This window comes from Nycticebus coucang, chromosome 10 (assembly GCF_027406575.1).
Source record: "Nycticebus coucang isolate mNycCou1 chromosome 10, mNycCou1.pri, whole genome shotgun sequence".
Taxonomy (NCBI): Eukaryota; Metazoa; Chordata; class Mammalia; order Primates; family Lorisidae; genus Nycticebus; species Nycticebus coucang.
The window spans coordinates 109,342,332-109,358,424 of NC_069789.1; the positions used below are offsets into that span (position 1 = coordinate 109,342,332).

The 16,093-nt window shown below is 51.7% G+C and overlaps 2 protein-coding genes across 3 annotated transcripts; both read left to right on the plus strand.

Annotated features, from left to right (window-relative positions):
• The first annotated feature begins 2,990 nt into the window (after window positions 1-2,990).
• C10H19orf85 (chromosome 10 C19orf85 homolog) lies at window positions 2,991-6,130 on the plus strand. Its single transcript, XM_053608103.1, has 2 exons — window positions 2,991-3,163; window positions 5,281-6,130. Exons 1-2 carry the CDS (start codon window positions 2,991-2,993, stop codon window positions 5,783-5,785), a joined length of 678 nt encoding a protein of 225 aa, XP_053464078.1. The 3' UTR covers window positions 5,786-6,130.
• A 1,310-nt stretch (window positions 6,131-7,440) lies between these two features.
• ISOC2 (isochorismatase domain containing 2) lies at window positions 7,441-15,982 on the plus strand. 2 transcript variants are annotated; one of them, XM_053604073.1, is made up of 7 exons: window positions 7,494-7,563; window positions 11,782-11,871; window positions 12,885-13,025; window positions 13,112-13,321; window positions 13,629-13,699; window positions 13,804-13,921; window positions 15,588-15,982. In XM_053604073.1, the coding sequence occupies exons 3-7, from the start codon at window positions 12,888-12,890 to the stop codon at window positions 15,666-15,668; spliced, it is 618 nt and encodes a 205-aa protein (XP_053460048.1). In that variant the 5' UTR covers window positions 7,494-7,563; window positions 11,782-11,871; window positions 12,885-12,887; the 3' UTR covers window positions 15,669-15,982. The 2 variants fall into 2 exon arrangements, with proteins under 2 accessions (XP_053460047.1, XP_053460048.1); XM_053604072.1 differs by lacking the exon at window positions 11,782-11,871 and having other exon boundaries at window positions 7,441-7,563.
• The last annotated feature ends 111 nt before the right edge of the window (window positions 15,983-16,093 follow it).

Genomic DNA, 16,093 nt, shown 5'->3' on the forward strand with positions numbered 1-16,093 from the left:
GGTGTCCTGATTAGGACACAGACATGCACAAAAGAACAAATTCATGAGGACACAGGGAGAAGGCAGCCATCTACAAGTCAAGAGTGGCCTCCAGAGAACCAGTGCTGCTCATGCCTTCAGGACTGTGAGAAAATGAATTTCTGTTGCTGAAGCCTCCAGTCTGTGGTATTTTGTGTGGCCAAGTGGGCAGACTCATGTAGTCCTTTTTCCAAATCTTCCTTTATGCTGGGAGGTTCCACTATAGCAGCAGAGCTGGGGCTGAACCCAGGGAGTCTGGCTGCAGGGTCCTGCTATGACCCACTAGGCCCAGACCTGTTTCATGCACATAAACCCAACTGGTCCTCTAGGCAGCCCCACAAAGCAGGATATTGGAAAGAAGTGAGGAAACTGAGGCATAGGGCAGGGTCCAGCCAGCAGCACTGGCACATTCACTAACTTGGTTCCATCTGTCCTCATTTGTCAGTTGGGGCACCCAGAGCGCAGGACAGAGGAGAGCTCATCTAGGCTCAGGCAGCAGAGAGACCCCTGCTCATGCTGCGCCTCTCCCCCACACCCATTATCTCTCTTCAGAGCAGAATTGAGAATAGCTGGGGACTAAACCGATGCAAGGGGTGCCCCCACTGAAGGGAGGAAGCCCCCTGGCCTCACTAAGCGTCTTGGGTTCACCCTGGAAAGAATTCAAAAGGCAACTAGAGAGGCAACTAGAAACTTTATTGAGAGAGTGACAACAGACCCTATCCATAGAGTAGGGGTCCTTTCTGAACCAGGAGAGGAAACTTGTATGGGACAATGGTGACATTTTTATGTGTTCAGACACCCCATTACAAAAAAGCCCTATGGGGTGGCACCTGTGGCTTAGTGTGTAGGGCACTGGCCCCATATACTGAGGGTGGCAGGTTCAAACCCAGCCCCAGACAGCTAAAACAGCCGTGACAACTGCAAACAAAAAATAGCCAGGCGTTGTGGTGGGCACCTGTAGTCCCAGCTACTTGGGAGGCTGAGACAAGAGAATCACTTAAGCCCAAGAGCTGGAGGTTGCTGTGAGCTGTGACGCCATAGCACTCTACTGAGGGTGACAAAGTAAAACTCTGTCTTAAAAAAAAAAACAGCCCTATGAGATGGTGCCTGTGGCTCAGTGGGTAGGGCGCCAGCCCCATATACCGAGGGTGGTAGGTTCAAACCCAGCCCCAGCCAAACTGCAACAACAACAAAAAAAAGGAAAAATAGCTGGGCGTTGTGGTGGGCACCTGTAGTCCCAGATACTCCGGAGGCTGAGGCAAGAGAATCGCCTAAGCCCAAGGATTTGGAGGTTGCTGTGAGCTATGATGTCACAGCACTCTACCAAGGGTTAATAAGTGAGACACTGTCTCAAAAAAACAAACAAACAAAGCCAGCCCTATGTAACCAGCATTGTCTTGTGGTCAGGCTGTACGTATTAATCATGAACTGCTGTCACAGAAAGCTAAGCCCAAACAGTGACTGTAAGGCATCCAGTTTGGTAATTTATCCATCCTCCCACTGGTGGTCCTGGCAACGTCCTTGTTCAGGGAGGTCAGGCTCAGGCTCAGGCTCTCCCGACCTTCCTTTTCTTCCTCATCCCTACGTGAAAATCTTAGCTCTGGGTGAGCAGAGCCCTGACTTCAGTTTTCCTGCCAAAAACAAGGACAGGCCTTCCTTCCTCTCCATGCTGGGGCTTAGGGCTGGGCAAGGGACATCCTCACTGCCCTGTGCCTCTCCCCTGCCCTGACACTGGGGGCACCCTGAGAATCCCCAGGCCTGCTTCAGCAGCTGGAACCAGCAGGAAGGAGCCAGTGCCCAGCCTAAGTCTCTCCCTCTGTGCCCCGTGAATAGTGGCCTCCAAAGATGTCCACCGCCTAATCCCTGGCACTTGTGACCATGGTAATTCACATGGCAAAAGGGACTCTGCAAATGGAATTAAGTTAAGGATCTCGAGATGATGACCTTGGGCCCTATGGAACAATCAGTGCCTTTGTAAGAGGAATTTTGGAGGGCAGAGCCCAGAAGAAAAGGGATGGAGGGAAGCAGGGGCTGCAGACAGGAGGGGTCCTCCCCTGTGCCTCCAAAAGGAGGTCTTGAGGTGACTGTAAGATGCACCTTGGACTTCTGACCTCCAGGATAGAGACAAAAGAAATTCATTTCTGGGGTTATTTGCTTCAGTAGCCCTAGGAACCATGTGGCACCCCAGCTCAGCCCTGGGCATAGGTGGAGCCTAGCTGGGGTACCCCACACTGCCCAACATCCTCCCCTGCCCATACTGTACCCTCCCACCACGCTAGGGGTGCCAAGTTCCTCCCAGCCTTGGGAGAAACCACCTGTGTCCTCCCCTCCTCTGACACCTCACCATCTCCGCCCCCACTTACTTCTCCCCTCCTCACTCCGGGGCTTGCTAAACCCCAGAATTCTGGGATGACCCCCGGAGTCAACACTTAAACGTCTGCTGGAGGCCCCTCCAGGGGCCAATTTTCCCTGGAGATGCTGAGAGGGAGAGCAAGAGGCTGGGGCAGGTGCACAAGGCCAGGAGGGCTGAGATGGGCCTGGCGCCTATCTCCCCCTACTTGTGTGCAACTCCAATTAAGGGTCCTCAACGCTAATCGCTGCGGTTGACTCACTGTTGGCCTCCCCTCCCTATTGAGGTCTTTGTCCCCTTAATTGGCTATCTCCAGCATGATTCTCTGCCCCCACGTTCATGCCGTCCCACATCCCAGGTCCAACTATGTGCTAATTGGGCACTCGGGGGGCACTGAAAGCCCCCTCCACTCCCTGCTCCCTATATCAGCCCCACCTGCCGCTCCCTCAGACCTCAGGTCCAGCGCCTGGAGATGGAGTCAGGCTTAGGACCAGAGGGATGCCTTGGCCTAGTTCTCTAATTCTGGGGCACCACCCAGAGCCCACTGCCCCTCCTCCTCACAGATTTGGGGAGTGCTTTCTGATACACAGCATTGTGGAGAGTTATTCAGACCACCTCAGCCATGCACCCTGGGGCCCCTGCAGTCCCTGTGGTCTCTGAGCCTGGCCCCCAGGAGCTATGTGCCTTTGTGAGTGGGGCAGCCACCCACATGCTGCGGGCCCTGCAGCCCCGGCGCCTGCGTCCCCCCAAGAGGAGGCCCAACCACAGGCGGTTTCTGCACAACCAGATCTGCAGGTGAGGCACTTGGGGGCTACAGGCAGGTGGGGGGAGAAGCCAGAGCCTTTGGTTTGGGGGAAACCTGGCTCAGGCAGGAGAGAGAGAAGTAGATCTCAGGGCTCCTGCTTATGGAGTGCCTACTGTGTTCCAGGCCTATACCAGGCCTTGGAGACCCATCCTTGAGCAAAGTAGATAAAATTCCTTGCCTTCATGGAGCTTGTGTTCCACTGGGGGTGGTAGACAGTAAGGAATGACCAAAATAAATAAGTAAACGGCACAGTGTGATGCAAATGGACAGATGACCCTTAGATACAGATGCTAAGGTTAGAAAGAAGCCAGTCACAGAAGGCTCCCCACATAGGATTTCATGCACATAAAATACCCAGAGTAGGCAAATCCAGAGAAACAGAAAACCAATTAGAGGTTGCAGGGCTGGAGATGGAGAATGGGGTTTCCTTTGGAAGTGATGGAAAGTTCTAGAATAAAAGGTGGTGGTCACGCAACATTGTGAATATTCTAAATGCCACTGAATTGCACACTTTGCAAGATGGTAGATTTTATGCTGTGTAAATTTTACCTCAATTTAAAAAAAATTGTGTAGTACAATAGAAGCTGATGAGCACTATGGAGAGAAAAATAGAGCCAGGAGGGAGCACTGGGGAACTGGGGAGACTCCCCAGAAACAAACAGCATCATATGATATTAGATTTTTTGTTAAATAAACCTTTCCATGGATATTTAACATACAGACAAAAATACACACGTATCATCAATGCAGAGCTTGAAGAATTTTCCCAAAGGGAATTTTCCCAAAAGGAGGCTCTTAGTGTAACTAACACTTAGATCCAGAATCAGAGCATTGCTTGTCCCCTGAGGTCCTCCAGTAAGTAGCTCCTTACCATAAACTATCATCCTGATTTCTCTCCCCATAGATAGGTTTAGCCTGTTTTTGAACTTTAAATAAATGGAGGCACATAGCCACTACTTGTGATTTGCACCTCTTCTGATCAACATTAGGTTTGTGTGTAGTTTGCCCAGGCTGTCACACAAAGTGCCACAGACACTTGTGGCTTACACAACAGGTATTTATTATCTCTGGAGCTAGAAGTTGGAGATCAAAGTTTCAGCAGGGCTGAATGTTTCTCAGGCCTTCCTCCTTGTTTTGCAGATGGCTGTCTTCTCCCTGTGTTCTCACGGGATTGTCCCTCTGTGTGGGTCTGTGTCCTAATCTCCTCATTTTATAAGGACACCAGTCAGATTGGATTAGGGCCCACCCTCATGACCTCATTGCAATTTTATCTCCTCTCTAAAGACCTTGTCTCCAAATATAGCCACATTCAGAGGCACTGGGAGAGTAAGAACCCCAACATATGAATCGGGGGTGAGACACAATTTAGCCCACACAGTTTGTGTGCTCAGTCCACATTGTCAGTGAAGGATTAGGAATGCTAGTGGGGAAACAATGCAGTGACTATTGTAGTGGAGATGCTGAAAGCTGGGCAGATTCAAGGGCTATATAGGAAGCAGAATCCATAGGCCCATTGTTAGCCCATAGTGCACCTTTATGTGAATATTTTTTAAAACACACCCCTTCCTTGAGACATTTGTGGGGAGGGTGGCAAGATCAGTGGCTCGCATCTGTAATTCTAGCACCCTGGAAGCCAAGGTGGGTGGATTGCTTGAGCTCATGTGTTCAAGTCCAGCCTAAGCAAAAGTGAGACCCCCATCCCTACTAAAAATAGAAAAACTGAGGCAAGAGAATCGCTTGAGCCTAAGTTGGAGGTTGCTGTGATCTATGATGCCACAGAACTCTACCCAAGGCGACAGTTTGAGACTCTGTCTCAAAAAAAAAAAATACACTTTTTATTTTTATATGGTAGAACATGGTCCTAATAAATCCAAATTATCATAAATGTGCCTAGAGTTGGGCTTGAGATGCTGCCTGGGCACAACCTCAACAACTGTTCAGAGCTTCCCTATGAGTGAGGTCAGAAGAACGAATTGTCAAACTCAAGAAAATGGAGCTAGGAGAAAAAGGAGATTAGTATGGAAAAAGAGAAGGGACACACCTCTCTAGGGAGGGCAAACAGGAGAGGAGTCATTCATGGTCACCTAAGTAACATCTGTCTCTGCAGGCAGTTCACCAAGATCGAGGCTGCAACCCAGCGCCTGGCCTTGTCCATCCTGTCCCAGGAGGCACCTCCCGAGAGACGGCCATTCCGAAAGCCGCCACCACCACCACCGTCCCCTTTCCTAGGGGTTGCCTGTGCTGTGGCCCCCACCAAGGCACCCCATGCCAGTGCCAGCCTGAGCCTTGCTGCCCTGGAAACCTCCACCCTCGACCTCTTTGATGACATTGTGCCCTCCCCAGAGTGCTCCTCCATGCCATCTGACCCCTCTTTGTATCCTCTGCTCACTGGTGCACCCCTGCTGTCATTGGATCTGTCCTATCTTGCTCTGGACCAGCCAGACCTGAGGCAGGTCCCACAATGCTACAATCCCCTGCCCCTTGCCCAGCATGCCCTGGGGGGAGGGACAGGGCTCCTGGCTCACAACTGGGGCTGGGGGGACAGGCAGGACCTACCTTGTGCCTGGGATTCCCAGGGGATCCCTGAGGGCTGGGGGCTGTACTCCCTGTGATGCCCAACCACAATGCCACCTAGACCCCAGACCAGAGCCCCCCCCCCCCGCCATGATGGCTCTTCAGCACACTCCCAGAGAATCTCCTGACCCTTTCTGCAGCCCCTGAGAAAATAAACCAAGCCCAGACCCCCACTGCAGACCACTGCCTGAGGGGTCTCCTCCTAAGGCCAGGGCCCTCACCTCTGCCTCTTCTGGCACCCCTCACTCTTGGACCCCTGGCTGGTCTTCATCCATTTATTCCCAAAGATTATTGACCACTTATAATGGGCCAGGCCTAAGGGAGTTGTCAACAGTGGACAAGGCAGACAAGATTCCTGCCTCATGGAGCTCATGTGTGCATGTGTGTGTGTTAGGGGTGGGGACTGGATTGACAATAAATGAGTACATCCATATTCTTTTTTTTTGAGGCAGAATCTCACTCCATCACCCTGGCTAGAGTGATATGGCCACATAGCTCACAGCAACCTCAGATTCCTGGGTTCAAGTGATGCTCCTGCCTCAGCCACCCAAGTAGCTGGGACTACAGGCACCCATCACAACACCCCAGATAGTTTTTCTATTTTTGGTAGAATCTAGGTCTTGCTCTTGCTCAGGCTGGTCTTGAACTTGAGAGCTCAAGTGATCCACATGCCTCAGCCTCCCAGAGTGCTAGGGTTACTACTGGCCTAAGCCACTGCACCTGGCCTAATCCATAATTTTTTTTTTTCAAAAAGCAAGATAAATTTCAAATTTCAGATCCAAATCAGTGCTGTGAAGAAAATAAAACAGTGCCCTGATGGAGTGCCTCCTTGACATTGGGTGGTCATGGAAGGCCTTGAATGTCAGGAACAGCCAGCATTGGAAGAGCTGTAGCTCCAGGCAGCAAGAAGGCATGTGCAAAGGCCCTGAGGCGGGGTGTTGGGGAAACAGCAGGGAAGGCTAGTGTGGGGTGAGCAGAGTAAAAGGTGGGGTCTGAGGGGATCCATGAAGGCAGACCACGAATTGGGAGGAGTTTGTTTTTTTATTCCAAGACCCTTGGGAAATCTCTTTTTCTCAAGCCTCATTACCAAGCGCAGAGTTACAAACATCACCTGAAGAGGTGACAGCTGTACAGATGGGGAAACCGAGGGAGCCGTCACATACCTCACTTAACCGTTCCCTTAACCCTTTCCTAGAAGGTGCTTAGGTGTCTTTGTAAGCCTTTGCCTTTTGACAAAAGGGCCAGGATTCGAACCCCAGGCCTGCCGCTACTCTGGGCACGGCCTCCCGCTATCTCCTTAGTTCTCGGTGATCCGGTCCGCACCGCGGGGCGAACCGCGATTGGCCGTTTCTAGCTAGACTCGGAAGTCTCCGCGACCACCGCGCCACTCCGCCCCAGCGCACGCCACTCAGACCCTATGCCTCTCCATTGGTTGCATATGCTGCCTCCCCGCCCCTGATGTGCCAGTGAGGGCCAATCACGCTCTCAGCACCGGAAGCAGCGGTGCTTGCAAATTTGCTGAGGGAGGGGGCGGGGCGGGGCAGAATTGGGAGTACCTATTGGTTTGCTCCTCCCGGGTGGGCGGAACGTGGATGTCCTCAGGGTGGAGGTGGGGCGCAAAGACAGAAGTGCGTGCGAATTGGCCGAGAGAAGGGGGCGTGCAGAGCTGGGTGAGCGTCGATTGGGTGACTTGTACCTTGTGGGCGGGATGCGGACGGTTCTGGGGACTGCCCTCGTGCCCAGACGGAGAGAAACGGTGACCCCGCCTGGGAACCCGGCGAGAAGTCCTCAACTGGGGGAGTCCGAGCGCCGAGTGGTGAGTGTCCTTGGGGTCCCACCTGATGGTCTGGGCCCGAACTTGGCACCTCTCGCTATCCGCGCTGCTTGCAGACTGACTTTCCCCCTTGCAAATGGGGAAACTGAGACTCTGGCGGGGAGTCCTGGGCCAAGGTCACACAGCCAGAAGGACTCCACCTGACCCCTCCAGAATTGTCTGGACAGGGACTCGAACCCTCACTGGGTCGTGACCACCTTCTCTGTACCCTAACAACCCTGCAGGGTGAGTGGGTTTAATCTCCATTTCTCCAGGGAGGAAACTGAGGCTCAGACAGAGACTGAAACTTGCCCCAGTTCACACAGCCAGGAAGTCTGGGTTCCAAGGCTAGGTTCCCTGAGGCCCCATGGGGAAATAATCAGCTCTACACCTCCCTCCCCAGGTTGCTACCCACCTGCAGCCATGCCTCCGTTTGCCTTGGGCACTGTCCACCCTGGGCTGAAACTTCTCATCACTCCCTTGACACCCCCAAACCAGTCTCCAGCCCAGACCTCCCTCCAAATTTCACATACACACCTTTTCCCACACATACACTCACCTAGATTTTTCATCTCCCAAAACCAGTTCCCTCCCCAGGTTCTTCAGTTAGTGTTCAGGGTCATGCCCCTTACTGGACCCAAAGCCTGAGGAAAGTTCTCCTCCCCTCCCTCAAGCCCCACCTGCCCCCCACACACACACACACAGTCTCTTGTCCTGCTTCCTCCTGTATATCTCCCCTGCCCTAGTGGACCCCAGCCCCAGACTCCTCTCTAGATTCTGCCTCCAGTCTAGCCCCATCTGGGGCTATGGAGGCCTCTTCATTGTATCTCCTATTTTGAAAACCTTTTATGGAAGAATATCACACATACAGAAAATTGTACAAATCACAAATACACAACTCAAATTTTCATCAAGGGAGCAACTGGTGTAAACAGAATCCAGATCAAGAAGTCAAACATTGGCTGGGCCGGGTGGCTCATGTGGCCCTCTGGGAGGTCAAGGCGGGTGGATTGCTTGAACTCAGGAGTTAGAGACCAGTGGAGCAAGAGCCAGACCCTGTCTCTACTAGAAGTAGAAAAACTAACTGGGTGTTGTGGTGGGTGCCTGTAGTCCCAGCTACTTGGGAGGCTGAGTCCAGAAGTTTGAGGTTGCTTTGAGCTATGACACCATGGCACTCTAGCCTGGATGATAGAATGAGACTCTATCCTCCTCCCCCCCCCCAAAAAAAAGTGGAACATCTGTCACTGTCACTGAAAGGTGACCATTATCTTGACTTCTGACACAACAGATTGGTTTTGATGTTTATAAATGTTTTGCACTTCTTTTATTCTTGCTAGATAACCTGTTAACACAGAATCCAAATTTCAGCAGAAACAGAGAAGGGCACAGTGAAAATCATCTCTTTCACATTCTGTCCCCCAGTGATCCAGTTCCCCCACCCAAGCCTTCCCTTCCTTGCCTGTTTGCCAGAGGTAACAGATATAGACATAAGCAATATACACATTTTCCTTCCTTTTTTTGGCACAAACGGCAGCATTCCATACATGCTGTTCCACTGCCTTTTTCATTTAACTTCTCTTGAACATGTTTCCATATTGTTACTTAAAGAGCTCCCTGGTGTCTTTTTCTGGCTGCGAGGAACCCACTCCAGAGTGGGGATATACCATGATTTATATGCCCAGTGCCCTACCTGTGGACACTGAGATTTATTTCTGCTCCTTTATTCTGCCAAAGAGTCCTGTAATGAATATCCTTGAGTCATTTCACAGGAATATCTGCAGGATAAATACTTAGGAGCAGGTTTTTGGGTCAGAGGTTTGTGCGTGTGTGTGTATGTGTATCCATAATTTTGGGAATTTTGCCTCACAGTTGTCCCTGGAGTTATGATCCACAGTGAATGAGACTAAAGGGAGCCTCTCCGTGCTATAGGCACATGCTGTAGGCCATTCCAGCCCCCAGACTTGTCCCTCTGTGTCTCCCCACTGCCCTCACCAGTGCCCTTGCAATCTACCTGTCAGTTCTACAGCTCCTCCTTCCCTCAGCTGTCCTTTGGGGGCTCAGGTGTCCCCAGGTTCAGCCTTGTGCTCAGGGAAGGAGGAGTTAGCAGGTGAGTGGGAGTGTGCAGGGCCAGGCGGAGGAAACAGCCTGGGAAAAGCCCTGGGGTGGGAGGGGCTGAGCCTGGAGGGTCCAAAGAGCCTGGGTGGTGGGGTACATCTTAGTCCCCAGGACAGAGAGAAGCCCTGTGGGAATGGTGTTTGAGACAGGGGAATAGTAGAGTCAATTTTGTGTCTTCACAGAGATCATTTTTCTCTCTTCACTTCCTCCGGGAGAACTTTGTTGAACTGCCAACACAGATCTGGTTCCCTCGAAATCTGGCACTTATCACAGTTGTAATTATGTGATTAATTAATTCACTGTGGTTTTGTTTTAGAGGGAGTTTCCATTCAATCTTTTTTTTTATTATTGAGATAAAAGTTACTATTTTAACCATCCATTAGTTTTAAATTTTGAGACGTAGTACACATAGAACATATTTCCTGTGGTAGATAGATAGCATTTACAAAATAGCAGTAAACACCAGTGCATGCACCACCAGCTTACAGAATAGCATCCTTTAGGTTTTTTTGTCTTTTTGTTTTGTTTTGTTTTTTTGAGACAGAGTCTCACCTTGTCACCCTCAGTATAGTGCCGTGGCATCACAGTTCACAGTAACCTCAAACTCTTGGGCTTATGCAATTCTCTTGCCTTAGCCTCCCAAGTAGCTGGGACTACAACCACACACCATGACACCCAGCTATTTTTTTAGAGACAAGGTTTCACCCTGGCTCAGGCTGGTCTCAAACTCATGAGTTCAGGCAATCCATCCACCTTGGCCTCCGAGAGTGCTAGGGTTACAGGCATGACCCACCTTGCCTGGCCCAGAACAGCATCCTTTATTTAATCCCAGTGTCCCTCAGCTTCCCAGCTCTCCCTTCACTAAGCCCCCAGGGTCTCCATTTCTCAAATGAATTAAGAAATAAAGGAATGAGCACAAACTGAGGCAGTGGGAGAGAGAGCTGAAGACAAAAGACAAGCTAGAACACCCATTGTGTGACAACTCAGGGACCCAGAAACTAGCCACCCAGGAATATAGGCTGGGACACGCCACTCTGTGATGTGTCCTGGGCTGCTGTGGGGTTTGGGGCAAGTTATGGGCCCCCCTGGATTTCAGTTTCATCCTCTGTAAAAGAATGGCTAATTGCAGGTGGCCTTACCAGCCCAGTTTCTTTTTCATATTCTATGTTTTTTATTGTGGTATAATACACTTACATAAAACTTACCCTTTATGGCTCAGCACCTGTAGCACAGTGATTACAGCACCAGCCACATACAACAAGGCTGGTGGGTTCAAACCCAGCCTGGGCCAGCTAAACAGCAGTAACAACCGCAACAAAAAATAGCCGGATGTTGTGGTGGGCACCTATAGTCCCAGCTACTTGGGAGGCTGAGGCAAAAGAATCGCTTAAGCCCTGGAGTTTGAGGTTGCTGTGAGCTGTGATGCCATAGCACTCTACCGAGGGTGACACAGTAACACTCTGTCTCAAAAAAAAAAAAGGGTGGCACCTGTGGCTCAAAGGAGTAGGGCACTGGCCCTATATGCTGGAGGTGGTGGGTTCAAACCCGGCCCCAGCCAAAAAAACGGCAAAGAAAAAAAAAAAACCTACCCTTTGAACCTTTTTTGTTTTTTGGGGGTTTTTTTGTTTTGTTGTTTTGAGTCAGTGATGCCATCATAGCTCACTGCATCCTTGAACTCCTGGGCTCAAGCAATCTCACCACTATGCCCAGCTTTTATTTTTTTTAAGAATAGGGTCTCACTATATTGCCCAGGCTGGTCTCAAACTCCTGATCTCAAGCCATCTTCCCACCTTGACCTCCCAAGGTGCAGGGATTGCAGGTGTGAGCCACCTCACCCAGCCCCTTTGAACCATTTTAAAGTGTACAGGTAAGTGACACTTAGTACATTCATGGTGTGTGTACTCCTATGGCCATTAGCAGTCACCACAAAATCCTCCCTCCTCAGCTGCTGGCAGCCATCAATCCATTTTCTGTGTCTGTGGGTTTGCCTGTACTGGAAGTTTCATATAAATGGAATCCTACACCATGTGCCCTTTTGAATCTGGCCTTTCACTGAGCACTGTGTTTTTTGGTTTTTTTTTTTTTTCACTCTGTCTCCCTGGCTAGAGTGCCATGGTCTTATAGCTCCCAGCAACCTCAAGCTCCTGGGCTCAAGTGATCCTCTTGCCTCAGCCTCCTGAGTATGTGGGACTACAGGTGTGTGCCACTATACCTGATTTTTCTGTTTTCATTAGAGACGGGGTCTCACTCTTGCTCAAGCTGGTGCTGAGACAGGGGAGTAGTAGAGTCAACTTTGTGTTTTCCCACAGAGATCATTTTTCTCAGGCTGGGATTACAGGTGTGAGCCCCTGCACCCTGCTGGAACACCATGTTTTTGTGGTCCATCCATGTCACAGCATGTGTTAATGTTTTGGTCCTTTCTGTAACTGGATAATATTCCATCAGATGAGGTACCATCCTTACGTTCTAAGACCTGGGAAGGGCTCAGCCAGCCTTTGTTTTTCCACATGGGTAAACTGAGCTTCAGAGAGCAGTCAGTGACCACTCTGGCCAAGTCAGACTTGAAGGCTCTCAAAGCACTACCACCCCCATAGGCTGTGGAGGAGGGAGGTGGCAAAGCCTGCAGTGACATCTGGGCTCCTCAGTGCTGACTCCAGTCCCCTTCACTGGTTGGGCCTCAGTTTTCTCTTGGGGTGGGGTGGGGTGAGGATCAGACCTGGACCATCATTTGGGAGACTCTGGGCAGTGGGCTGGATGCACCACACAGAAAAACAGAGTCCCTGCTGGGGGCACATGGTAATGGAGTTACAGAAGTACTTTTTTTCCCCCTAATCAGGCCCAGGTGAGGTTCAAACTTGCTGCCCCCAGTTTGCAGGGCTAGTGCTCTAACTACAACCTACAGTGCCCAGCTGACACAGAAGTACTTCTTGATACCGTGCAGTCTCTAGAAAGGAGAAGGCTAGGTCTGGAGGTGACACTGGGAGCCCAGTGTAGACATAGTCCATAAGGTTCCCAGGGAAGGGGCATCCACGTGACATAAATAAGAAGCATGTTCTAGGCCCAGGGATCAACAAAGACAGAGACCTATAGGTGGGAAGGTGTGCAAAGCACCCTGGAGCCCAAGAGGCTCTGAGCGCAGGGGCACTGAACAGCCTGAGAGAACCCTACTCCAGCCTGACCCGCCCCACGGACCCTCTGCCCACCCCCAGGAAATGGCAGCTGCCAGGACCAGCCTGGGCCGAGTCCTCCCAGGATCATCTATGCTGTTCTTGTGCGACATGCAGGAGAAGTTCCGCCACCACATTGCCTACTTCCCGCAGATCGTCTCAGTGGCAGCTCGCATGCTCAGGGTATGATGCAGAACCTCCTCCCTCAGACGAAGGGGTCCCAGCCACTCCTTCCTCAGACCCAGGCCTCTCTTCTCCTTCCCCAACAGGTGGCCCAGCTGCTGGAGGTGCCGGCTGTGCTGACAGAGCAGTACCCAGAAGGCCTGGGCTCCACGGTGCCAGAGTTGGGGGCTGAGGGTCTGCGGCCACTGCCCAAAACCTGCTTCAGCATGGTGCCCGCCCTGCATCAGGAGCTGGACAGTTGGCCACAGCTGCGCTCTGTGCTGCTTTGTGGAATCGAGACACAGGCTTGCATCTTGGTGAGATCCTGCCCAACCCCTGGGATGGTTTCCCCATTCTCATGTGAGATCCCCATCCTAAATAAAACATCTCTCCCTCACCCAGAGCCCTCTGCCTCCCTGCAGGACCCCCATCCTGACCTGGGACCTTTGTCCTCCCTGTGGGTCCCATCCTGTCTTAGTACCTCAACCTGACCTGGAGCCCCCACTGTGACCCCAGACCCCTTCATCCCCATTCTGGGTCCCTAATTCTGACCCAGGATCCCCAGTCCCTCATCTGAAACCCCTGTTCTTGTCGGGTTTGGTCCTGACTTCTCTCTGCCCTCAGAACACAGCCCTGGACCTCCTAGACCGGGGACTGCAGGTCCATGTGGTGGTGGATGCCTGCTCCTCACGCAGGTGAGAGGCCCCTCCAGGTGTGAGTGCATGTGGGGTAACCAGGGACACTCATGAAGGAGCACAGGGTGGCATCCACACCTACCTTCCCTCTGTCCTGCTTACAGCCAGGTAGACCGGCTGGTGGCGTTAGCCCGCATGCGGCAGAGTGGAGCTTTCCTTTCCACCAGTGAAGGGCTCATCCTGCAGCTTGTAGGAGATGCTGCCCATCCCCAGTTCAAGGAGGTAATGCCCACCCAACCACCCCCTCTGTGCATCTGCTAATGTCTTATCTTTGGACTCATGGCACACAGCATGCTGCTGCCTCAGGAATGGGGATAAGTTCTTGCATGGGAGACGGCCAGGAACTGCCATAAGAAAGTAGCCAGCATGTAGCCATGAGGACTGACAAAGATGAAAGAGGGAGGTGATCCTGGGAGTGTCAGGGTGCAGAGATATTCTGGGAGGCTTCCTGTAGATGTCTTTAGAATGAAGTGAAGGGAGGGAGCCAGGCCAACTTGGAGGAGGACAATCCAGCAGAAATTCCTGTCCCTCAATCTCCATCTGCTTGGGCGCTGCCCCATTAGGCTCTGGTGCCCTACCCTAGTTTCTCAGATTCCACACCCACCACAAGGTGGCCTTCCTAGGCCAGGGTCTGCCCAGGTACTATGCCCCCCTGCTTCTAATCCTTGGCTCTCAGAATGATGCAGAAATGCCAGAACATGACAGCCCCAGGTCCTGCTAGGTTTCTGTGGGGTGTTCATCAAGCACCTGCTCCAGCCATGGTGGCAACATGAAGGTTTGCCTCCCAGAGTCTGCATCAGGGTGCAGAGATGAAAAGCCAGATCATGGTTAGTCCCACAATGTGACCTGAAGCTGGGAGGAGACTGTGAAGAAGGCTGAGCCAGAATGATGCACGGGGCCTGAAGCAGGGGACAGGAGGGGAAGAACAACCAGACAATCATGAAGTGCTCCTGGGAGAGGTGGGGCTTTACTCGTCTTATTCAAGGAACTGTAACAGGGCCTGGGGATGGGAGGGCACTGTGGTCTCACCCAAAGATTTAGGAGTTCAGCAATGGGTAGCCATTGGAGTTTTGTGCAGAGGAGCCGGCCACAGTCAGCTCAGCAGGGTTTTTTGTTGTTGTTGTTTGTTTGTTTTTTAGGGTTTTTTTTGCAGTTTTTGGCTAGGGCTGGGTTTGAACCCGCCGCCTCCAGCATATGGGGCTAGCGCTCTACTCCTTTGAACCACAGGCAGTGCCCCTCAGCTCAGCAGTTACAAGCTCTCTCTGGCATTGTGTGACCAGTGTACTAGGGAAGATAGCATGGAGGGCTGGAGGGAGATTAGTGAACAGCTGCTTTGGGCATCCAGGGAAGCAGTAACCGGGGCTTGATCAGGGCAAAGGCAGTGGGGATCCTGGCATTGGTTTTTGCTGTCCTCTTTTTTTCTTCATTTTTTTCTTATTTTCTGGAGATAAACTTAGTAAGACTTACTGATGTATGAAACGTGGTTGGTTGCTCATGTCCATCTAAGAAGCAGTTGTATAAATGAGTCTGGAGAGTCCAGGGGCAAAGTCTAGGCTGGATTTGGGAGTCCAGAAGAGGGATGGTAAAGATGAGATAACTTAAGAAGAGGAAAGTATGGACAAGAAGCCCAAGCACAGAGCCATTCACCCTTAGTGGCCCAAGCCAAGAAGGCAGACCAAGATGGTGAGCAGTTAACGTAGCTGAATCAGGTATGTACGATGAAAGGGAAGCTCTAGGAAAACTTTTGAGAAGAAGGAGTATCTGGCTTTGTCAGCTGCTATCAAGAGGGTGTCAGAGATGAAGATTGAGAAGCTTCCCATAGATTGGCCATCATGGAGATGGGCACCTCTTTGACTTTTCCTAACCCGCCCACCCCCTACCCCCACAGATCCAGAAGATCATCAAGGATCCCGCCCCTGACAGCGGGCTGCTGGGCCTCTTCCAAGGCCAGAACCCCCTCTTCCACTAAACTCCTGCCTTCTTGAGGGACGATCACCCTCCTATTACCTGGACCTCAGTGGAAACCTGGTCCCTAGATCCCAAGAGTGGTGCAGTCCACCGGGGTGCCGCCCTCTTGGGATGGGAGGCACGATGCTATCTTGCCATTGGGCAGCTACTCCCGGAAATGCAAATGAGACTTCTGGAGGCTGGGCCGGAGTTGGCTGAGCCAAGATGAAGGCGTGGCTCAGCCCCCGGCTACTTCACGAGATGGGAAGGGGAGGAGGAAGGAGTGTCACAGACTGTGGGACCAGGACTTGCAGAATAAACATTGAAGAGACTGTGGACTGAACCATTCTTGGGTTTGGGGGGTATCCCGGGGGCGACTGGGGGCTGCAGGCAGGAGAAAGAAGGGTCCCCAGCAGGTGGGGAGGGGGAGGTGCCTGTTCTCTGCTC

Coding starts and splice junctions, on each gene's coding strand:
- C10H19orf85 (XM_053608103.1), top strand. CDS start 2,991: ATGCACCCTGGGGCCCCTGCAGTCCCTGTGGTCTCTGAGCCTGGCCCC. Junction 3,164..5,280: donor CTGCACAACCAGATCTGCAG/GTGAGGCACTTG, acceptor CTGTCTCTGCAG/GCAGTTCACCAAGATCGAGG.
- ISOC2 (XM_053604072.1), top strand. CDS start 7,456: ATGCGGACGGTTCTGGGGACTGCCCTCGTGCCCAGACGGAGAGAAACG. Junction 13,322..13,628: donor AGACACAGGCTTGCATCTTG/GTGAGATCCTGC, acceptor CTCTGCCCTCAG/AACACAGCCCTGGACCTCCT. Junction 13,922..15,587: donor CCCATCCCCAGTTCAAGGAG/GTAATGCCCACC, acceptor CTACCCCCACAG/ATCCAGAAGATCATCAAGGA.